This window comes from Embiotoca jacksoni, unplaced genomic scaffold, assembly GCF_022577435.1.
Source record: "Embiotoca jacksoni isolate LCO1_2020_lvr unplaced genomic scaffold, fEmbJac1.0.p SCAF_6, whole genome shotgun sequence".
Taxonomy (NCBI): Eukaryota; Metazoa; Chordata; class Actinopteri; family Embiotocidae; genus Embiotoca; species Embiotoca jacksoni.
Window position 1 is genome coordinate 4,729,002 of NW_027185414.1, and position 24,024 is coordinate 4,753,025.

At 39.6% G+C, this 24,024-nt stretch overlaps 1 protein-coding gene across 2 annotated transcripts; it reads left to right on the forward strand.

Moving 5' to 3' along the window:
- Nucleotides 1-159: 159 nt before the first annotated feature.
- LOC138213336 (enhancer of mRNA-decapping protein 3-like) lies at nucleotides 160-23,572 on the forward strand. Of its 2 annotated transcripts, none has more exons than XM_069174374.1 (7): nucleotides 160-232; nucleotides 1,984-2,163; nucleotides 2,442-2,638; nucleotides 10,077-10,439; nucleotides 17,702-17,855; nucleotides 19,882-20,099; nucleotides 21,446-23,572. In XM_069174374.1, the coding sequence occupies exons 2-7, from the start codon at nucleotides 2,000-2,002 to the stop codon at nucleotides 21,778-21,780; spliced, it is 1,431 nt and encodes a 476-aa protein (XP_069030475.1). In that variant the 5' UTR covers nucleotides 160-232; nucleotides 1,984-1,999; the 3' UTR covers nucleotides 21,781-23,572. The 2 variants fall into 2 exon arrangements, with proteins under 2 accessions (XP_069030475.1, XP_069030476.1); XM_069174375.1 differs by lacking the exon at nucleotides 160-232 and adding an exon at nucleotides 466-540.
- The last annotated feature ends 452 nt before the right edge of the window (nucleotides 23,573-24,024 follow it).

Below are 24,024 nucleotides of genomic sequence, written 5' to 3' on the forward strand. Positions count from 1 at the left end.
TATATTGATGAAGTCAATATCATCAGTGATGTGCAAAAACAGGATATCCAATTCATAATACGTCACATTAACCCTTTTTTTTTTCAACCTCAGAGACAGAGAAAAAAAATATGACAACAAACCCATGTGGGAGATAAAGGAAGTGACGTTTTCAACCCGGAAGACAGCACAAACCAAACAACAGCCTGGGCTCTGGCTAGCCTTAACATCTTGCGACAAATTTCTCCACAAGGTAAATCTATCTATTGTCGACTGAACATTGTCGGACTGGATATTCAACAATAACAGAGACTGGTTACAAGCAACAGTCCGCTGAGGTTAAAATACACAAACAGCGGACGCAAGCGACGCTAATGATAGCTGGTGAACTAGCCAAACACAGCTCAGCAGTTGTGTATCACAATGTTGTGATTTCCCCTCGATCTGGTTTAATCCTGACTTCATATGGAGTTTATAATCAGTGTTATCCCCCACGGTCTCCGGATTTAAATCTACCTCAGACAGGTTCACACGAGACGCGAAACCCCGTTTATACAAACGGTAAGCTCGGCACATGGTCAAATTAATTAATTTAAGGGCCCAGCATTTGTTTTATATGTTAAAATACATATTAAATATTTATATATATATATATATATATATATATAAACTGTAGTCCAGCGTTTGTTTTATATATTAAAATATATATTAAATATTTATATATATATATATAAACTGTAGTCCAGCGTTTGTTTTATATATTAAAATATATATTAAATATTTATATATATATAAACTGTAGTCCAGCATTTGTTTTATATATTAAAATATATATTAAATATTTATATATATATAAACTGTAGTCCAGCATTTGTTTTATATATTAAAATATATATTAAATATTTATATATATATAAACTGTAGTCCAGCGTTTGTTTTATATATCAAAATATATATTAAATATTTATATATAAACTGTAGTCCAGCATTTGTTTTATATATTAAAATATATATTAAATATTTATATATATATAAACTGTAGTCCAGCATTTGTTTTATATATTAAAATATATATTAAATATTTATATATATATATAAACTGTAGTCCAGCGTTTGTTTTATATATTAAAATATATATTAAATATTTATATATATATAAACTGTAGTCCAGCGTTTGTTTTATATATTAAAATATATATTAAATATTTATATATATATATATATAAACTGTAGTCCAGCGTTTGTTTTATATATTCATATACATTGTTTTTTCCTTTGGTTTTTCTACATACTGTACAATGAGCAGCGTTTGTTTTATATATTTATTTAGATTCATTTTATTTTGAGTTTCTGCATAGTGTTCAGTGAGTTTATTTATTTATCTTTTTATGGGTTTGTTTGCTTTTTGTTTTGTTCCGTTCAGCGTGCTCTGAAACAGGAAGCATGAATGATGAGGGTTTGGTAATGACAGAGGTCATGAGTCCCAGTTCCTCCAAAGCAACCCCTCCACCAAACTTTGACTGTCCACCTGAGAGGAGTTCATTGTTTTGAGAAGTTTTTCACACGTTTCATTTGCTGTAATTAATTTCCCTCAGAAGATGTGTTCATGCTGTTAGAAAGCCCTGTACACCCTGCCTACAACATCGTTATTGTGACGCATCATTGGATATTTTGCTTTTTTTAAAAGGCCCAAAATCAGTCATGTTTTATTATATTGAGTCAGAAGTTCTGTAGTCAGCGTGTAAAGTGCACATGTTTTAAAATGTTTAAAAAAAAAACTGAATGTGAAAAAGAGAAATTTAAAATGAGAAAATTGTCTACCAGTGGCTCCACAGCTTTAACATACACCATTAATCCAGCAGAAAAGACACTGTGTGTGTGTGAAGTCCAGACTGTGTTAGTACGACTCATGAAATCTAAAGAGACACCCTCCACTCAGCTGTAATAAACTGTATTCTTTATGTAAAAAATGTCCCTTTTCTTGTTTGTGTTTCTGAACTACAGGATCACGGTGAGCAGAATGGCAGCAGACTGGTTGGGCAGCGTTGTGTCGATAAACTGTGGGGTGACGCTGGGTGTTTATCAGGGAGAGGTGTCGTCTGTCGATCATGCCAGTCAAACCATCTCACTCAGACAGCCCTTTCACAATGGAGTCAAGTGTCCCGTTCCTGAGGTCACTTTCAGGTCAGCTACCTCTACCTCCTCATCTAACACGTTCACTGGGTTTTCACATTTCTCTTTCGTCAATGTTTTAGCATGTAGAGTCATGTGGAAAAGTCAGTACAACCTGTGTAAATTGAATCCGACACTTTCCTTCGAGTAGAAATGTTACGACAGACACTTCAGTGCTTTTAAATTTGAAAATGTGAGGTAATCATATAAGAATAAATAACTATTCCAGTACATTAGCAGAGTGTCGTTTGACCACCAAGTAAGGTCAGTGTTTTTTTTTTGTCTTCTAGTGCCATTGATATCAAGGAACTGAAGTTCCTAGGTATCCAGAACACAGTCAACAAGCCCAGCTCTGGGCAGGGGGCTGCAACAGAAGCCAGCTTCATGTCAGCAGGACGCAATGGCCAAAGTAACAAATCCACCCACTCTCATGCAACAAGCAACAGTTCTCATCCCAACAATGCTCCGATCACCATCCTCCGCAGAGGTAGGTAGATGGATGACCTCGGGTTCAATCACCCACGGCTTTTCATTGGTAGAGACCAAAGTGAGCATATACTGATACTGTTTAGAGTTACATAATGCAGAGTGATAATTAATGTTGTAGAGTTTCACATAATCATTTGTCATTAATTGGACAAAGTTTAGTAACTTGCTGTTTTGTTTGGTTAGAGAGAGGGCATGGGTCAAAATACACAGAAATCTAGTCCCTCCAGTTTAAGGTGGGTCTTTTGCGGAACTAATCCCAACGTCCATTTGAGCACCAATGTAATATTATTATTGTTTTTTTAATTATTGGTTAATAATTGGTTGATTCTCCCCTGTTCTTCTTCTTACCTGGGTTATGTTCATGTTAATTATTCATGTTAAAAGCTGTTAACGATATATCAACTGAAATGTATCAAACATTGGTGACAGATATGTAATGGAGGCAGGATATCTTACAGTAAACATCAAACTTTTTTGTCCAAAATAGCATCAGTGCATTGAAACAGTGAACTTCACTGCGCATGAAATAATTTCCAATAACTAACTATGAATTAAAAAAAATAAAAACAAAACACAAATAGAACGATTTGTAATTTACCCAAAGCATCTTTTTTTTATATGCTTTGTAAAATACAGTTTTTTATATCAGTGCATGAGCTAACATGCACTCGGATACCGCTATATCTGTGATACGCCAAAATCATGAACATTGTGAACACTGCAGAAACCCTGAATACACAAAGGAATGGCTGAATGTGAGCATCACTTCAAATGGACCCTTGACTTACTACCATTGACTAAACTGTGATCTTTCTAACAGCACCAGTAGCAGATAACAGAATCAGGTTTTGTACTAAATAGCCTGTGAAGTTAACTCCCAACAAAGCACATGCTATTCAAACTTCAACAACTGGAAACTGCCCAAAAAGAGTGTGATTGTGCAGTGTAACACAAGGACAGTCAAAGATTATTTTACCATTGTTGCACAATGTTAAGACAGTTTGACGTAGATTTTCATAAGATAAGAAAGCCCAGTTAATTTGAGACGTTTACTTATTCACTGTGAAGCTGCATTTTCTAGTTGTAAAATCACAGAAGAATGCTATTGTTTCAGAACAATTATTAAGAACAATGTACTACTCTTCTGTTGGAGAGTAGGAAATAAATATTGTTCGATGACTGAAGGAAATGTGACAGGCGACACAGCCACATTTTACACAATCACTCTTATAATCCCCTGAAAGTTGTCACTGAGGATCGGCTAAAATTGCAAAGTCACTCATCATCACTGCTTTGATTGTACAAGAGAAATGTTTTTCTGCCTGCAATAAAAGGGAAGTCCGCTTTCACAAAGGATCAAATGAATTTTGGGTAAATACAGTTTTCAGATATCAGCTGTACCAAATCAAAAGACTCCACTGCCCCTCCACAGAGGTTTGCTTTGTCTTTGATGAGTTTCACAGTTCTGTGTTTAGAGTTTGACACTGGAGGCAGGATTTGTGAGATCACAACTACTCTCACATCCGGTCCTGATCCATAAACAAACCAGTGTGATGTGTAAACAGCTTGTTTTGATAACTCGGAATAGATTTTCAGTGAAGTAAGATAACAATTTTATACTGTAGTTGATTTAAAAATAGCTCCATATATAAATAGGCGTAGATCTCATTTTTAAAATATCTAACCGGGTAAATGAATAGTGTACTGCAACAAAACAACATGTCAGATACATGTTATTATTCAAAGCAGTCTGTCTTTGCATGTCTGTAAACACGTCTGGAGAATCCTTAATGAATAAATATTGCAATATTTTCCTCTTTGCTATAGTCATCAAATCAAATGGAAAGACCAAAACCAACAGTGTAGCCATCCATCGTCTTTTTTTTTTTTTTTTGACTGCCCGAGCTGCAACTGTATGTACCTCTCAACCCCACGCAAATTAGTTCCTACTGAACAAGTTCATCTTTAAAAGAAAGGGCTCAAAAATATTGCATTTCATTTTTTTGAAAGAGCTTAGTATTTTCTTAAAGGAGCTGGGTACTGAATTTTTTTGTACAACATTAGTCTTAACAGGCTAAATTATGTATTTCTAGTGTTATTTTCAACGGCAGATTTTTTTTTGCCCAATTATCAGAACAGTAGGAGTAACTAAATAAATAAATTCACTACCTATATCCTCACTGGGGTTTAAATATGCTCTTTGCTCGGCCGTTGTGAAGAATTTCAAAGGGAGCAAAATTTAGTTTGATGCAGTTAAGATAATATGAAGTTTTATTTTATTTGTTTAACTGCTCCACTGGTTGAAAGAAATGAATCTCAAATGCCCAAATTAGGAATGCAGTCCAACAGAGTGGCCCAAGCCGAAACACTCTACCGTTGTGAAGCTTATATTATTGTTTATATTACAGCTAAAACTGGACACCTTGTAGTACTGTAGCGCTCTGCAGCTCTACATGGTTTGTAGTGTTTTTAAGCAGATGCCTTGTGTTGACAGTCAATATTAATCGGAGAACTCACTATAACTCCTTCGTTGCTGTTTTTGTAACTGTAACGTATTTATTTCAAAGTTAATAATCATTAGTTCCATAAATTTGCTGCAGTGCTTTTGATATTTTGTACCTTTTCTCTAAAACCTATAAAAACCAATAACTATACATTATTCAGATCTGGCCACCATTGTATCGAGATTGTTATTTTTCTTAATTTCTGTGCACCAGTTTCATATCAGCTCAGTCTCTACTACGTTTTCTGTGATTGACACTGTTTTTTTTACTCTCCTCTTCTTTGTTGCGATTTTTTGATAAAAAAAAAAAAAAATTAGTTTAACGCAGGTGCTGATGTTGATCAAGCAATATAACTTAGAATACTTATTCACAAAAGTTTTTGCATCCCCCTGCTCTATGCCACATGACTGTGCTTCGGTCCGTGTGTTCGCAACAGCAACCCCGTCTCAGAAATGTTTGATCTCACCTCGTATTTTTAAACAATCATTTTAACATCATTTTTTTTTTTAAATTTATTTATTTATTTATTTTTTAGCATTTTGTCAATTGAAATCTCCTTTCTATCAAAAATGTAGTTCAATAAAAACCTAAATCAACCGTGATAAATTGTGAGCGGAGTCCTGCTGCTCTGACACACGGTGACACTAAAGCACATATCTGTATTCTCCTGTCTCGAGTTGTACATGCAGCTGTATTAGCCTGTGTTACTCAACCTTCCTGATTAGATAAAAGTTAAAAACAGCATTTCCACGAATCAACATCCAATCAGCAGGAAGTCTGCTTGGACAGCTCTGTGGCCTCTGCTGGAATCAGTTAAAGTCAGTTCACTTTCACACTCAGGATCCCCAAACAATGGAGGAGTCAGGGGTCAGGAACTTGGCGAACAGACACTGTGTAATATTCTGCAGCGTGGTCATAAAAACCACCTCCTGTGCATTGAAAATTAAACTTGCACAATAAGAAGTCTTTTTTTTTTTTCCCATTTCATTTAACAAGTAAGTCAGTAGGATTCCTAACTTGTTAACACAGTCTCTGCACCTCCCTGTGTGCCACTAGTTCCTATTAAGAAACATGAGCTCATGATAACCAAACATTATCTTGCTCCAACAGCCCCCTCCCCCCAAGATTCCCATAGCGTGCTAAACACTTGTACCAAAGTTCCTCTTTACAATATGTGTGTGACTAAGATCAATAAACATTCCCCCTCCCTCTCTGTGTCTGCTCCTAAAAAGAAGGTTATGTAAAGCCTTGGTGCCCTCTTGTCCTCTCTCTCTCCCCATCTCGTTCCCCTCACTCACTCCTGGCCAGCACAGGAAACCCCCCTCCCCCCCCTCTCCCTTCCCCTACAGGAAGCCATGTTGTCCCAGTGTGCTTGGAAGGCGATATCAATTGTGGAAGCAATGTTTACCTTTTGAGGTTTTTTTTTTAATCTCTAGCTCTCAGGCTGGTGGCCAGGGAGCTACTGCACAAATTGCACGATATCAATTGTGGAAGCAATGTTTACCTTTTGAAGTTTTTTTTTTAAATCTCTAGCTCTCAGGCTGGTGGCCAGGGAGCTACTGCACAAATTGCACGATATCAATTGTGGAAGCAATGTTTACCTTTTGAAGTTTTTTTTTTAAATCTCTAGCTCTCAGGCTGGTGGCCAGGGAGCTACTGCACAAATTACATGGGGCCAAAGTGCTGAATGGCTTGGGCTGGGCTGGTCCTTTCACACGCAATGCCTTGCCATGCTCTCAAGAAGCCCCCGGCCACAAAGAGGGGAAAACAGGGTGGGCTGTTGCTTATACAAGATCAGGGATTCCAGAAATTGTTTCTGAATATCTGCCATTGATCTTTCTGGGAGAGTAGAACGGGAATTTAGAAACGGACTGCTTCTGTGAAGGATGCATAGACCTCCCGAAGCATCGTCGAATTCCATCATGTTAAAACAGATCTCATTAAATAGGCATTTTGGAGGAGTAGTTCCAGACTCTGCCCTTATGAAAAGTGTTCCCACAACCAGCATGCTACGCCTCTGCATGGAGAGAAATCATGTCCAGTCTAGGGTTTTTCCCATAAACCTCTGCTTCAGAAAATGTGAAACCTTTATATACCTTGGAAAGATTTTGCTGCACATCCAGGATTTGTTTTGCTTCCCAGTTTGATTACGGACTTCTTCTGTCAACCACACAGAAATGCCTGTGTGTTTTAAAAGCCTTGGCGCAGGCACGTCAGCTGAAGTTACTGAGGCAGTGAAGAACTTTGCAAATTCATTTTCTCACTTCGGGTTTTCCCAGCTGGTTCGTCACTCTAACCAGAAACAACTCTGATTCTTATATGTAGTAGTTAAGGTAGCTCAGTGTGTCAGCTGTATTACTGTTGAGATCATTGTTGCTGTAATCCCACCACCAACGTCAGCAGCATCCTCATCCAATTGTGACTGAGTGCTGCTGACACACTGAGGTTTGCATGGTTTCATCTCCATTTAGGCTTGAATTTGACATCACATTGCATTTACCCCCTTGTGATCTATAGTGACGGTGTACTAGTATAAAATATACACCATTCTGTTTATTACTACATTCCTTATCACTCTGATTGATTTATCCTTGCAGTGTACAGTGATACGAGTTTTTATTATGAATGAGATGGCTGAAAATGTAATATTCTCTAGCATCGAATTGCTGTGAAAACCAAAAAGTGTGTTGACAAGCAAGGACAATTAAATCCCACAGTCACAGTTTAAGCCCTGTCATATCATATTTCTGCACTTAATGGTGCAATTTTATGATAACCCATATTTCAGTTGTAAATATTCCTGGCTTCTGCACTTGGACAAATTTATGGTGGTAAGTTTGTCTAAATTGAAATCAGTGCGATTCGCTGCCTGTCTGCTTGTTAGTCATTAGTTTGTTTGACTTAGAGCCGTGCCCAGTTCACTCAGATTTTTGATTCACAGAATGAGAAAGCACTTCCTTGTAAATAAATACACTGTCAGCTTGTGGTAATAAGAACGCCAGCTTTTATCTCCATTCACACTGCTATACACACGAACCCACCACCTTCTCCCCGACGTGTTGGACCAGTCTCCATAATGCTTTGCTTGCTTCTTATAATTAATTATAATTAGAAAATAGCTTTCCTGTCTTTAAGGAGAAATGAGGCACATTAATTTGAATATTTTTCCACAGCAGTGGTGGAAACGCCACCTTGCTGTTGCGTAAATCTGAAATCAATACTTTTTATCGCTGTATTGATGGTTGTAAGACTGTATTTTTATATTGAGGCAGGTATCAAATTAGCTGGCAGTTAGTTAGCAGCTTTCTATCAACGCCGCTGCACTATAACTGCGCCTCCCACTGTCTTGCGTGAGAGATGCCAAAGCACCTTAGTTGTCACACTGACAGTAGCGTGCGACTGTGCCTCTCTGTCTCTTGGCTAGCGTGAGAGCTGTGGATGGTTGGGGTTGAAGGCCAGGTTTTTCCAGTTTTCTTTTCTTTTTTTTTTTTGTTCTTGTTTCATTTTGTTTTTTTATTTGTGCTTACATGTATGTAAACTTTATTGAGCACCGCGCAGTCAGCCATTGCATGTTTTGTGTGGAAGCGGTGTTTCGTTCTCAGCGGGTTATCGTAACTAACCGTGAGAGGAGAAGAGGCAAGATAAAGGAAGTTACAAGCAACTAGTCAGAATTTGAAACTGCTGAGCACAGGATATTATTGTGTGTGGATTATACCATGTACAACACAAGGATTTACAGTTTAATACGACAGCTCATAGCTTCTTTTAGAGGTGACTCAGATCTGAGCAGTTCTGACAGATGAAATATAAATTCAGGATTAATTTAAAGCTGAAACCAGCCAGTGGCAATCCAGATCAGACCTTCTCACTGTGTTGAACCCTCAGTCGGTCCGTCTGGGGGACACGCCACAAATGGTGTGTTATCAATTGTTTGCTGGCACAGCTGTCTGCACTGTGAGATAATTTACGCTTAGGCTACTACTCTCAAATTTAATTGAACATTAGTTCATGTCAATACATTTTGGAGTAAAATGAAATTTAGCTGAGAACCCTTGTCACAGCCTTTAACCATCCAATCAACTGAATGTGCCTGTTATAGTGTTTCATTGGGTTTGTTGATTTGCTGTTTATTGTTGTGCCAAGTATAAATGATTGAATATTTTGTTGCCTATTTCATATTTAAAAAGATCACCCTTCTTGTGTAGGATGACATTTTCATGCACTCCAGGGGTATATTATATTATTATATATGCACACATGCATAAAAGGATAAATAGAATTAGCACTCTGATTGTATTTAAAATGCAACATGGTAAAAGTATTAATTTTCCTACTAAAGTAAGAGTAAAAAGGACACTGAACTACTCCAAAAAGTTACTAAATGTAAGATGTATAACTACTTAACTCTGATAACACAGTTTAAAGGACTGTACATAGATCATTGCTGAAGGCAATGTGTGTAAATGTATTCAATCCTTCTGATGTGACAGTGACAGTAATAATTTTTGGAGGATTTGGATGTCTCTACTATGATTATTCAGTGGGGTGTACAAGTTGAGAATCAGGCTTCATCAGTGGACTTTATCCTAATCAGGGTTTTTCACTACCGATATAACACTGTATTCACAGTACCCAAGTCACTATAGCTACACTAAAAGCTTCAGAGAAGTGCATTTTTAAAATGAAAATTTGCATGATAATCGTCCAAAACATTTTTGTCAGCTGCTTACTGCTACCACAGCACCTAAGCCCCCCAGAAAGCTGGGAAAACCTTGCTAACAATATTTAGAATAAATATCAACATTGACCCACATAAAATCCTGTTTTATGTGAGCACATCAGGATAGCGTTTGTGTGCACAGAAGCTGTCAGCTACTCTGAAAATGACTCTAAACCTGTCCTCTGATGTGTTCTTTTCTCTCTGTTCTCCAGCGCCTGCAGGTTCATTCAACAGCAGAGGGACGTCGCAGGCCACACCAAGGAAAACCTCTGTGAGGAATGGAGGCGCTGGAGGGCCGCTAAGGTCAAAGAATGATGAGTGCTTTGGCGACGGGACCAACGAGGACCTGGACACTGACTTTGACTTCGAGGGAAACCTGGCTCTGTTCGACAAGGCCGCCGTCTTCTCGCAGATCGACGGGACCAGTAGCCACAGCAACAGGGCTCAGCATCCCAGCACGCAGGCCGAGCAGAAGCTCCAGTCCTATCGGCACGATGAGAATATTCTGGAGGGGAAGCCGGTCATATACAGACAGATAACAGTGCCCCAGCATGGGGGTAAAGAGTACTGTACCGGTAAGAAGAAGATGCACACACAGTCACACGTGTGTAGTTGGGAGGACTTCATTTATGTACATGACCTTTTATGTTTTTAGATTAGTTGATAACGGCACAATTTTCGAGCTAAGTTTGAGTCTGTAAACGTTAGAAACACAAATAGTGAAACATATATATCGCAGTGTCCCAAAGCCAAAGGTTTCTTTAAAGAATGGCTCTGGAGATATTTTATATTTTTCTTAACGTCAGTAAATTCCATGAAAACCAGTAAGTTTAAACCAAAACCAACAATGAATATATTTTTCAAACAAAAAAATTAGTGTGTATTCAAACCCGGACGTCATCCTGCATGCCCAATAACCCTAGAATTAGCCAGAACTATTAAAAAAAAAACCACAACGCCGCTGTCCTGCATGTACATTCAATACCACAAAGAGAACTCCAGTTAGTTGTGAGCAAATGCCACATGCATACTCTGTCCTGTTATACAGCCTCACCAAATCCGCAGATGATAATAGTTCCCAGCAGAGACACTGTTTACTAATGTTTCCAGCCATGTTTATGATATTTTATACAATTACCTTCAAAACTATTTTTTTTTTTTTTTTTTAATGATATATTTTTGACATATTTTCACAAATATACATTTCCAGTGCCAATGACTGGTAGTGTAGTCAGAAAGTACTTGGAGATGAACTGTCAGTTTTGTTAATAAGATTAAATGATGCTCAGAAAAATTTTGCATTTAGCCAGCCTTTTAAAAAAAAAATATTTTTTTAAATCCAAATGTTATTATTTTTATTATTATTGATAAAGGTAGATTTGTAATAAAGCACATTAGTCACCATCTGTGTGAATGAGATGTGCAGACATGACTTTGTTATATAAAGTTTTTTTGTACATGATATGAGAAAAGAAAAGAAAATTAAGGTGTTTGGGGGTTTGACAATCTTAGTTGCGCACCTTCTCTGTACACATTTCACATGAGATAGTTAAACGAGATAATATGAAACTGTCTGTAGGATGTTTTATCAGCGAGCATGTCAGAGTTTGTTTTGGACAGAGTAGCTTTTTCAAATGTTTAAACTTTGACCAGGAATACCATCTGCTTATGTAATGACACTGTTTTGATACAGCACAGTTCGGCTCTGTCCAAAAGGTGCAGTATGCTAAACTATTTTTTTTTTTTTACACTTGATACTGTGCACTAAATAGGCTCTCAGTAGTGCGAGGAATGTGCTGCTGCGTCTCTTTCTATTGAACACGACGAGAACAACAACAATGACTATAGAGAGGGGCTCACAATGGCTGTGATGCTTATTTCTCCCATTGGTCAGAGAGAGGTCACTCTGGGACGGGCTGATTGGTTGCATTAACCCCTAGTTACTGTTTGTCATGGCCACGACTTCTGACCTCGCACACCCCCTCTGGCCCACAAGAATGATGACCCTGTCCTTTCTCATGAGCTCTCGCTCTAGGAGCGTTATAACTGGTTAATACAGACTCAAGATGAGTAAACTCAGGCCCTGGACTCCCAAGATGTCGGTGGGCTTTTGTTTCAATTCATTCTGTAGCAACTGGAGCAGTGGTGGAGAAAGGGCTGAGGTGTGTGGTGTATCAGGATCGGGCTCCACCTCCTATTCTCCTATTCGTCGCACGTTTATGGTATTCATTTTATTTTTATATGTATATAAATGTATATATGTATATGTGTGTGTGTATATATACATATACATATGTATATATACAAAGAATGACAAAGAATGACAAAGAATGGGACAAGTGACATTAACAGAACAATCAGCAGGGAGACTGAACATTTAGTTCATTTATTTCAACACACATGTATTTTCGCCTGATAGCATCTGTGTCCCAGCTACAAACAGATTATTGAAAGTCAGGCCATAAGAGGACCTGCACCCTCCAGTGTGTGTGTGTGTGTGTGTGTGTGTGTGTGTGTGTGTGTGTGTGTGTGTGTGTGTGTGTGTGTGTGTGTGTGTGTGTGTGTGTGTTTTGTTTGAAAGAGAGTTAACAGAGAGAGAAATAGAAGTATGAAAGTGCACACTATTCAGAAATTCTATGACACAAAGCCTATTGCAAACCACATGTGGCCTTTCCAGACCTGCTGCTCCTCAACGTGGTAACGTCTCTACTTTCGTCTGGTTTGTAATTTATAACTTGGCTTTACTGTCTGCAGAGATGTGGAGAGGCAGAGACTCCACTGTAGCGTTGGATGAGCCGGGCCTTTATTTCCTTGCCTGGGGAGCGAACACGATGAACAGAGTTTAGAAAGCTGTTAGACTGAAACTTGGTCTTCTCTACATTCCCGTTGTTGGCAGGAACTGAACAGTGGCAGTGGCTACGTGCTGCTAACATTATTTCTTACATGTAAGAGTCCCATGCTTATGATAACCAGGACCCACTGGACATACAGGATGTCACACCCAGGTTACCCACAAGAACACCTTCTTGAAGCTCCCCAGTAACACATGTTTCTGTATGTTTATAATGTCTCTGACAAGACACAGTTTGTGAATTTTTTTTTTCTTCCTGCAAATAATGAAAAAGATCTTTTTTTTTTTTTTTTTTTTTTTTTTTTGTTGACTAAAGCTTTGGCAGATAATTGGTGGCAGCCCTAGAACCAACTATACGTTGGACAAATCAACCTCATTGGGATGCTCATGATAAATCTTTCTCTTGGATGTTCAATATATGCTTTTAAGTTGTCTTTTTGGTAAAAATAGAATTAGTATTTTGATGAAGTGAGAAATTTGACATTTAAAACAGTGCATCAAATATAAATTATTTTTTTCCCCCTTATTTCCCCCCCTTACTTTTTCCATTATTATTCACAGATCTCTTTGCAGTACCTCTGCCTTCCTGAAGATGAGCAGGAGTAGAATGACTCGAGCAAGGATTACAGTAGATAAGAATATTGGCTACTTATTCTGCTGAATGTAAAGGTGACAGGGTGGTTGTAGTACTGATGGAGTTTCTGGGATTTCCCCCCCATACTGACTATCTGATTGTGGAGTGCTCGGTGGAAGCAGCTGTCTACCATTCAGCAGACAGCTGCCAACAAGAGCCTCCCTTCTCTTACCATGCAGGCAGATATACTTCCCAGGGCTGTCATCATAATCCCCATCCTCTGCACTCTGTAATTAGTGTGCCGCCTTACATAAACAGCACTCTGAAGCAGGAACAAACCGCAGTGTTCTCGACCTGGAATCTTTGCCAGTAAACAGAAATCAACAATAGGAGAAAGCAAAACAAAGTGCCCTGCTGTAGGTTAGGTTGACTTAATGCACTGGCATGAGGCTCTGACAGGCCTTTTTCTAAAGGCCATTGTTTATTGAAAAAGTTGCAGTCTGTTTAAGTTTAGTTGGACTATTATCTTGCTCTTCTGGAGTGAAACCTCAGCTAGACCGCAGCATCCAAATCACATCAGCTTGTTTACCTACTTTTCCTATATTCATTTATTATTGACACATCACGGTGGAGAAGGCAGAATGTGAGTTCTGAAAGCAAATGTATCAGGACAGCTTGTTCTAACTCATCTGATTCAGGGACCTTTTGTTAGATGTGAAACACTGTGTGTGTTCTGAACTCCTCATGAAACTGCATGCAGTTAAAGGGTTTCAGTTTTGATGTTTTAATCCTTAGATATCCATGAATCCCTTTGATTTTTAAACGATGAGGGCCTCACACTGGAAGAGATCCCAAAGGCGAGAAAGTCCCTTACACAGTTGCACAAGCAGTGCACACTGTCACTTTTATTCACTCCACTTGCAGGGATTCAGTAGCCTCGTGGTAATTTAGAAACTGATAGAGCAGGCTTTAACCAATCGGCATTGAGCACCATATGCGCCGAGGCTCTACCACCTCTGGAGCTAAAATATAAAAATTAAAAAGCATGACTACAACGTCATTGCACTGAGCCACCATAACTTGTCGCTGCTTGGTTTGCCCTTCGGAGTTGCTGAGCAAACATTAAAGCAAGCATGGTTTTCTGACTATAATCACAGTATTCTGGCAGAGCCAGGCTCGGGATTCAGTACTAATAATGAGCTGTTGGCCGCAAAGAAACAACCAGAATTGTAAAGAGTAATGTAACAAATTACTGCATGAAGCTACTTTAATTGTTTCCTAATGAGCCAGCGCCCAATCTTGCTCTGCTACTCTGGTAGTGGAGCAGAGAGAATTGAAACAGCCTCGTCTGACCCTCCCTGTCCCAGCACAAGCCTTAGTCACACATGGCTCACATCCAGCCAGCGTGTATTGCTTTCAGTCCCGCCGGTTTCCTTGTCATGCTTGAAGGATTGCTTCCAGCTTAGTTTATTTTAGTGCTGCTGCACACTCACGGCTACCCGGTTGAGCTAGTTGACTGTTGAGTTTGTTTTCACATTGAGAGTGGGTGTGTGCATAAATCACTGCATCTGTGTGAGACTGTCAGGGAGGTGTGTGTGTGTGTGTGTGTGTGTGTGTGTGTGTGTGTGTGTGTGTGTGTGTGTGTGTGTGTGTGTGTGTGTGTGTGTGTGTGGCGAGAGGGGGGGGCAGGCAGCCAGCCAGGGGAGCAGTTTTGATAGCAGCAACTTCAGCAGGAGAGTTATTAAGAAGCACACCTGGTAGGACGGTTGAAAAGCAATTAGTGCATACTAGTGCAACTCCCACTTCCTCTGAGCTTGGCACTCAAGGCAGCACTTTGCATGACAAGAAGCAGTTGACTTTCCTGCTCTTATCGCTCACATGAGGACTGGCATGTTCCAGATTGCTGTTGCCCACTGAGACATATTAGCGGCCTTTGTGCGGTGTCAATAAAAGAATAGTGTGAGGGGAGCAGAGCGAACATAAAGATAAGACTTTCAGTCTGGCACGGCATGAGTCTCTGTGTTTGTATGTGATTATCGTGTGTGTGTGTGTGTGTGTGTGTGTGTGTGTGTGTGTGTGTGTGTGTGTGTGTGTGTGTGTGTGTGTGTGTGTGTGTGTGTGTTTCATGTGTCACTGATCGCATTGCATGCCATGGGTGGGGAAAGTTGTGGGTGTAAATGTGTTATTGTGCCCACCAATGAGGCCACCAAGTTCTCAGCTACCAGGCCAGCGAATTGTAGGAGGCCATTAAGGACTTAACTGCCTCCCAGCAGCTTTATTTATCAAAGGGATCCTGAGCCATGCAGTTCCCCACAGCTTGACTTTCATTACCCTCCTAATGTGCCACAGGCAATAGACATCTACGGATTAGCACAAGCTCTTTCAAGGTTTCCACACACTTGATGTTGTACAGTGATAAAAGGATGAATTGATGTTATGTAATACAGTAATTAAAAAAAAAAATACAGAGAAAAGAACAATTGTGACAACTTTGGGTGATGTGACATGAAAGACACTTAAAAACAAAGGGATTTAAGCAATTTCATCAAAAGGAGGTGAACTACTTGCCTGGCTCCACCCAATTATTGTTCACTGATTCAGTCTTTACTGTGATTACAGTCTGGAAGCCCTGTTCACTTTAAGGTTTTGTTACAGCCTGGCTCAAGGCAGGACAAATGAGGGGCGACCAAACATGTAGCTAAAAAAATAAGTTTATTATTACTGATCTAAAAGTAAAAGCTCAGCCACTCTGAAGTGCGGACCAATCAGCAACCAGTGGGGGTGGCGTTGAATAAATTCCAACAAAGGCGCCTGATGATAGAGTTTGGCGCACAATATGATTGTGATGACCAATATGATGGTCAGTGGTAATGGCTTAAAGGCTGATCCAATATTTTTAAAACTAACCTGATTTTTTAGCACCTATGAGGTTGCAACAACTGGAATCAATCCCCAGTGCTCCACAAAAATAGACTTGAAACATTGAAGACATTGAAGACATTAAAGACAAAATAAGCAATAAAACAAAATGTATCCTTAAAAATTTAAATCAATATCATTCCAAAACAACACATGACGATATACGTTGGAAATAAAGTAAATAATACTAAAAAAGAAATACAATTCAAATTAAATTTGACCTAATGTGGAAATGCCATTGGAAATGTTTTCAATCAGGATTTGAATACAGGCAGTGACGACCCCATCTGGAGGAGGCTGTTCCAAAGTTGGGCCGGTGCAATATTATATGTGTGAAATGAATGTAAACCATTTAAAAGAAGTTTCCTTTAAAATGTTATACACAGTTCTGTACATGAAATACAACTGAAGGGAGCTATGTGATAAATCCTAACTAAAAATGTTTCGTCTATGCATTACTTTGGGCTGAAAGTTTTTGATTTTTTTTTTTTTGTTTAATTGCCAAATGAGGGCAGAATTAATTTTAAGAAACTGAATTTTTGAGCCCGGTCACCAGCATGCCTCCATGTTCAGTCCTCTCCAATCTCTCACCACCAGCTATTGGGATACAGATACAGGTGTTCATATGTCTGATGTTTGTCCCCTTTTTTGTCAGGCTAACCTGCCGTCTGTTTTGACTGAGACAGCAGCCTATGTGGGGGGTCCGGCCCAGCGCAACCCCGTCCCACAGCTCGGGCTTTGGGGATTGGTTAGAAAGCATGCGATAGTGCGTGTGAACTCAGGGCCCACGAGGAATAGGCGTCTCACTCCCATTGCCTCATGTTTGTCATGTTTTATATGTTTGTCATGTTGTCTCAGACAGCAGTGACAAACCGGAGAGGAAATGGAGAATCTGCCGTGATGGGAACAGGATCAGGTCAGGAGGAGGTGGAAGGGCTTTTCCCCAAGGAAAGACTTTACTCGCCTGAGGATCTGTGTTGCTCACACATGACTACGTCTCCCTGAGAACCTGGAGTGTGTTTATCTGTAGACCAATATTTGCCCTGATCTTAGAGGATAGGTTTCTGGGTTTGACTTCTGCTCCAACTGTTGTTTTTCAAGGTGAACTGATGAATACAAACTTCAAAATTATGTAAAATGTTTTTTTTAACGGTTCAGGTGGAATTCCGAAGTATAATACTTCATGCATTTATGAAATAAACCTGGTGGCATTTATTTAACCAAAGGTCGACCTGCTGCTGCCTCCCACTGTGTCAAAAACATTTTTATAAAAACTTGCCAGCGGAAAACATTTACCAATAATCAAGTTACGGTTCTGCTACCCGATTCTTGCTTGGAGCTTGGCGTGACTTTGACAGTTGGGAAATTCATTTAAGTACACTTCATCTGGACTGAATCATGTTTTTATTTGCCACTAAATCTCGGCGCTCTGCTACATCTGACTTGATAGAATAGCATAAACATGTTATCTATCCCATTTTTCTTCTCCACAGACTCAGGCCTGGTGGTTCCCAGCGTGCCCTACAAGCTTCACAAGCGTCTGCTCGCGGCCGCAGAGCGCTGGGGCCTATCTGTGGAGCGCCGGCTGGAGGCCATAGGCGTTTGTTCCTGTCAGATGGCTCTCACACTGCTGGGCGGACCGAACAGGTAAGGAGCAGCAGTGAAGTGTGTGGAAGCCTGAAACCTTCCCGGCTGGTAATTGTATAAAAGAATGAAGGTAGTTATTTGAATGATAATAAGAGGAATGTGCAGCAGTGTGCCAAACATCCCTGTCTGATCAGTTATACAGTCATTAGAGCTGCTCTGTCCAATGTATTGTTTACACGCCATGTTTTACGGTCTCCATGGCAATCATCTTTACTACCGTGTCTCTGCATGAGTTAGACGGTGTTAACCTTGACACCCCCCCCTCTCAAGGTCTATTTTCTGAGTGGCTGCACAGCAGGTCAGGACCATCCTAATCGACTGAAGCAGCCGTGTTCGGTATTGTTTACCGGCGCCTTTATGAGCAGCAAAGCCTTATTTAAGATCAAAGAACCACAGCGCGGCGGCTCGAATAACAAACAGGTTTACTGTCTCGGATCCTTTTATCATTTTTGCAGTGTAATACTTGCGTGTCTCAGATTTACACTGAAACTACTGTGAGCTGAGATCAGCTTTGATTTAGTGTCGCCGTGTCTGGATCAGAGACTGAACTGGTGTGCAACTATTTCACTGACAGCCAGCAGACACTCAATTCAGTCTCCACTCTGACAGTTCATATTAAAACATGTAGAGATTTACTTTAAGTCTTTAATTAAACTCCCAAATAATTCCTGCCTCGTATGACCAGTAATTCCGAACTAATGTGAAGTTTAAAACCTCTGATTATAAATAATATGGTGACCGTATTTTACGTGATTTATCCAAGTGCCATCATCTAAAGAGTTCCTGTAATCAAAAAGCTGCAGCTTTATTAAAAAAAATATATATATATATATTTTCATTTTTTTTTAGAAGGTTTTCTTGCAACATGGAGCAAATGCTGTCGCTAAGAAGGTTGGAAACATCAGCAACCGGCTTACAAATTCTACACAGTAACGAGTTCATTTTTTGTTTTTGCATCACTTGCTATTGTCAGTAGCAGCACAACTGTTTCTGAGTTGAAACTCTGAGAACCCAATTAACTGCCAAATCAGGGCTCTTTTTAATCTTCAACACGTGCAGCTTTTCAGAGTTAAAAATAATCTCATCTTCCTCTACTCTTTAATGTTGATACATTCCTGAGAGGGCATCCTTTTCCATGTTTTATCCTTTTTGTGTGCGCGTGTTTTTCTTTACATTCCTTAACCATGTTTTACTAAGAACCCAGATTAATGATACCAACTGTGTGTGATGTCTCAGACTATGGGAATTTTTTTTTTTAAGGAAACAAAGCAATAAAAATGTTTTGAAGTTGCAAAACATCCGTAAACATGCCACACTTCAAGAACTTGCCGAACATGACTACGCTTTACTTTTTACACAAGCTCTGTTAATGTTTTTATTTGATCGCTAATGTTTGTTAATGTTTTGACAATGTTTTCAAAAGTCTGTAATATGTAACCGTAACTCTGATTATTGTTACATGTCCAGTACTGGGCACAGATTTTAGGCACTAAAATCAAAGTGAGGATGCTCTCAAAATTATGCAGTAAATGGTTTTTAATTTATCAAATACTGACATACAGTGAACAAAAAAAAAAAAACGGATTCAGGCTGTCACTTCTGTTTCTTCATGAAGTCCCAGACTGACTTTATGATGTTGAGATCAGGTCTCTGTAGGTCCACACTGTCGGTTGCAGGACTCCTTGTTCTTCGTGCCACACTGGCTGTATGTTTCGGTTCGTTGTCCTGCTGCAGAGTGAATTTGGCACCGATCAGATGCACCCATTGCTTGATAGATAACAATACAAATATCTATGTGCCTAAAACTTGAATCACAGTATGAGTTAACAGAGTATGTCGGTTCATAAAGATAGACACTGGCTCCCTGGAGGTCTCCCATGACCTTGGGTAACATTTGGAAATTAGCCAGTCAGCATTGTCTGTTTCTGAGATGTTGGTTTGTCTATAAACACAGGCACTGTTTCAGTGGTCCTCGCTGCTTGTTCATTTTGTGGAGTAATCTCTCTGATCTCTCGTATTTCCTCAGGCTCACCCCAAAAAACGTCCACCAGAGGCCCACTGTGGTGCTTCTGTGTGGGCCCCATGTTCAAGGAGCCCAAGGCATTAGTTGTGGTCGGCACTTGGCCAACCATGAAGTGGAGGTAATCTTGTTCCTGCCCAACTTTGTCAAGACGCAGGAGTCGGTCACCAGCGAGGTCAGCCTCTACAGCAGGACGAGCGGCAAGCAGGTGGCCAGCGTCAAAGGTAAAACACACCAAGAGACGCCTGAATCCTTCTCTACACTGCTCACACTCATTCAACTGGAAAGGACCGAGTTGACCGGATGTCTGAGTGAGACCGAGTATCTGTACAAATAATAGTCCATCTTGTCCTGTTGTAACAGAGCAGCACAGACAAATGATGCCCTCTAGTGGAGTCGCACCATTTCAAACACTTTAATATTTTGGAAGCACATTTGGAATGCAGAAAACTTTGGGGTTTTATCTCTTTAGTTAACTTGAGAGAAACCAGTCCTAGTTTGTAAGTCTTCTCTTTTATTTTGCGAAGAAGAGGCAAGGACTGAAAGGAAGACGGGGGACAAGTGATGAGGTCAAATGGTCTGATGCTCAAACATTTTTTTATGCCAATTTCAGCCCTTGTTTTGACATGCATATTTGACACTTGTTTTGACATTTAAGATTCCTGTTGATCAGTTTGTAGTGAGATCATATGCACAAAAAAAGGGTTTTCTAATGATTTTGTGAAGTAACTTAAACACTCAAAAAAATTCTGGCCAAAATACAAAGCAAGAAAACACTTAATTTGAGGAGATAATGACTTAATAGTCCTAAACTATTTGTCCGTGTGGCTCATTAATTGAATTTCACAAGAACTCTTAAAATAAGATGGCTCCAATCTAGAAATATGGAAACTCTGATGAGTGTTCAAAGGTTTGAAATAAGTAGGTAATGATGTTGTTTAAGATCAAATTACTTGAGGTCAGACTACAGCACAGGAATAAGTAAAACACGGAATATTAGAAAATAATTCTTAATTGATTTTTTTTTTTCTGAATTCCCAATTTTAGCATACTGAAGAAATTAAGTCCAAGTAAGAAGAGAACAAACCACAAATTCAAATTCAACCATTTACACAAAGACACACACACAATGGTGGAGTTCTACCTGCCATCAGAAGCATGTCCTCAGCATGTGGACCGGAGGAACCGAGACCTGAACCGCTGACTTTACAATTGCTAAAAAAATGTTGACAATTAAAGTAGTGTGGGAGTCTTCATCGTTCTAGAGATTCTAGTTTCAAGACATAGTGCTTAAAATACGTCTTTTAAAGCCTTGAAGTGGATATTTTACAGACATGTCTCTTGTATCTAGTTAAAAGTAACTCAAAGACAAAGATGCTTATCAGGAAAAGGCAAGTGACATTTACTTGAATTGAGTCAAATGAGCTGCCTGTGAAAGCACTGGATTATCCATTTATACTTAAAACAAGGCCTCAAGACACATCTAATATTATTTTACTCTGTTAGAGAAAGTTTTTACAGTGAAACTCATTTTTTTTTTTCTTCTCCATCTCCTCCACCAATTCCCCAGACCTGCCTGTGAGCCCGGTCGATCTGCTCATCAACTGTCTGGACTGCCACGAGAACCCGCTGCTGAGGGAGCAGTCCTGGTACCAGTCAGCTGCAGACTGGGCCAACCAGAACCGGGCTCCAGTCCTTGGCATCGATCCTCCGGTCAGCGAGCAGCATCAGACTGTGGAGGCGAAGTGGACCCTGTCTTTAGGACTTCCTCTAACTTTAGCGGAGAGAGAGAGCAGAGTCTACCTCTGTGACATCGGCATCCCGAAGCAGGTTTACCAAGAAGTGGGCATCAGCTACCACTCCCCCTTTGGATGTAAATTCGTCATCCCTCTGCACCCGGCATAACAGCATTGGTCCATTTTCCACTGTGAGTGCAAAGCATTGTGTATGTGGAAGAGCAACTATATGACCAAACCAGTTTGTTACAACGCGTAAACAACTTTTTGTCACATTTGCGAGCATCGTCCGACAGCCTGAGCTGCATGGGAGCTGTAAGTTCGTCCTCGTGCCTCGTGTTGCGTGCGACACCTCTTGTTTTCCACAAGGGAAAAGCTTCCTGTTCTCCGGCGTGTTTTGATAAAGGGCTCCACGATGACATGAATATGTTTACAAAATGCTGACCACTGTGAGTCTATCTTTGACCTCTGACTCTGTGATCGGTTAAAGCAGCCGAGACACAGTTCCTGTTTCCTCCTTTAGATTGCATGTGGAGTCCGGTCGTAACCCCACGACCAGGAGCCCGGCTCAGCTCTACTCTGTGCCGATCCAAAATTGCCGTTCATCTCCCACAGATAATGTTGAGGCCCATTGTCTTTCAATTTTCATTTTCTTAACTTAAACTGGTGCTTTTTGTCAAGTAATGGCTGTAGCATGTTACACTAAAGAGGTGATATTCTACAGAATCTATATTTCTATTTATTTATTGAATACATCTCAGGAACACTGAATGAAAATGGGGAAAATAACTTTATATTTGCATTGACATTAATCTGATGGCAGTTTTTCTACACTGCTGGGTGTCTTGATCGTAATCGCTGACACTGAAAGTGAAAAGTGGCAGCACACATCCGTGGAGGATTAACTTTTCTATATTTCTGAAGCTCTGCAGATTAGACAGGATTTTGTAGCACACATTTCAAGGACCAAAAACCATTTTGAAACAAGTTCCTCTCCAGAGATTATGGCTAATAAAACCTGATTATTGGACATTTTGACACATCAGATTGAGCCACTAAATGCGAAATAACCGCACCCGCCAACCGTCCTCTCGTGGTCTGCGCAGTGATCTTGTGTTACAGCTGTGCATCAGCAAAATGTCAACCTCTCCAGACCGAAGAAACGGCTGTATTTTTTAGACTGACAGCTTTTGAACTAATGCAATGAGAGCTTTTTAAGAGCTCTTTATTTTTCACGAACTTCTTTTCTGAACAAACGGAACTTAGAGTAGAAACGGGACAGGGACAGATTGGGACACTTTGCAGTGTTTGCACTGAACTTACTACATTTTGTATTGAAAGAATCCCTTTTTGTACTTCATCCTACGTCTGTGAACATTTATTTGTACTGTCCTTTTGCCAGTTTGCAATTGGAGGAGGACCATTTTGTGTTGTAGTCAGAAAGAATCAAGGAATTTGTGATGAAAAAGAGAGTTATTCCACTGATGGTTTCTCAGAAACTGCCCTGAACCTGCTGTATTATGATGGTAGAGGGAGGCAGACTATATTAAACTTAATATGTTGGTGCTTCTACAAAGTTCTAAATAAGAGAACTGAATATTGATGGCAATTGAAGATTTAAAATTGGCCTAAAAGCCTCCACAGACAGTCACAGTTTCCTGTGTGTTCTCTGAACCACTGTTATTGTCTTAATTGTAGCAAAGACAAAATAACATTTCAAATGTGATGACGACTGTAATCAAAACATTTTAAAGTCATAAGTGTCTGTATGTTTGATTGTGGAGGATTCTGCTCCTAAGATCAATGGGTGTGAGGAAAATTGGGAAAAGAATTGCAATAAAAATGAATTGAATTTATTGCCAGCCAGTGTCTGTTTGATCTACACTCTGTATTTTACCCTTTTCTAAATTATCCCAAGCATATTTTTCTGCATCATGTTCTGTAAATAAATGTTTTCATATCCTTGCATATCAGACATCGTCTGTGCCGATACCGATCTATCTGTGACAGCCCAACATCAGCTGATAAAATCGTCCGACTGCCTCCAGTGTGTATGTATAGTCTACTGTGTATGGTCATAGAGGAAATATAACACCTGCCACTACACCGAAGGGAAGTTATGAGAAACTCATTTCCATATAATGTTCCTATGTACTTTAACAACACTACATTACATGATGGACATATTTCACTTTTTATTCAACAGTTTAAATTATCAAGTACTACATTGGATATTAAGATTTAAAATACATAATCACTATAAAATATGATGATGAATATACATTTAACTCCCTATTAACATGGGTTGAATGAGCACCACCTTGATGAACTGCAGCAGTAAAAGATGCTACTTGCTGTTCTGCATCGTGAAATACTTTACTTATGATACTGACCTACACTTTTTCACAATACC

What these genes read in the sequence shown, in the direction of transcription:
- LOC138213336 (XM_069174374.1), top strand. Translation starts at nt 2,000, where the DNA reads ATGGCAGCAGACTGGTTGGGCAGCGTTGTGTCGATAAACTGTGGGGTG. An exon ending in GATCACCATCCTCCGCAGAG is followed by an intron (nt 2,639 to 10,076) that starts GTAGGTAGATGG and finishes TCTGTTCTCCAG; the next exon opens with CGCCTGCAGGTTCATTCAAC. An exon ending in GGGTAAAGAGTACTGTACCG is followed by an intron (nt 10,440 to 17,701) that starts GTAAGAAGAAGA and finishes TCTTCTCCACAG; the next exon opens with ACTCAGGCCTGGTGGTTCCC.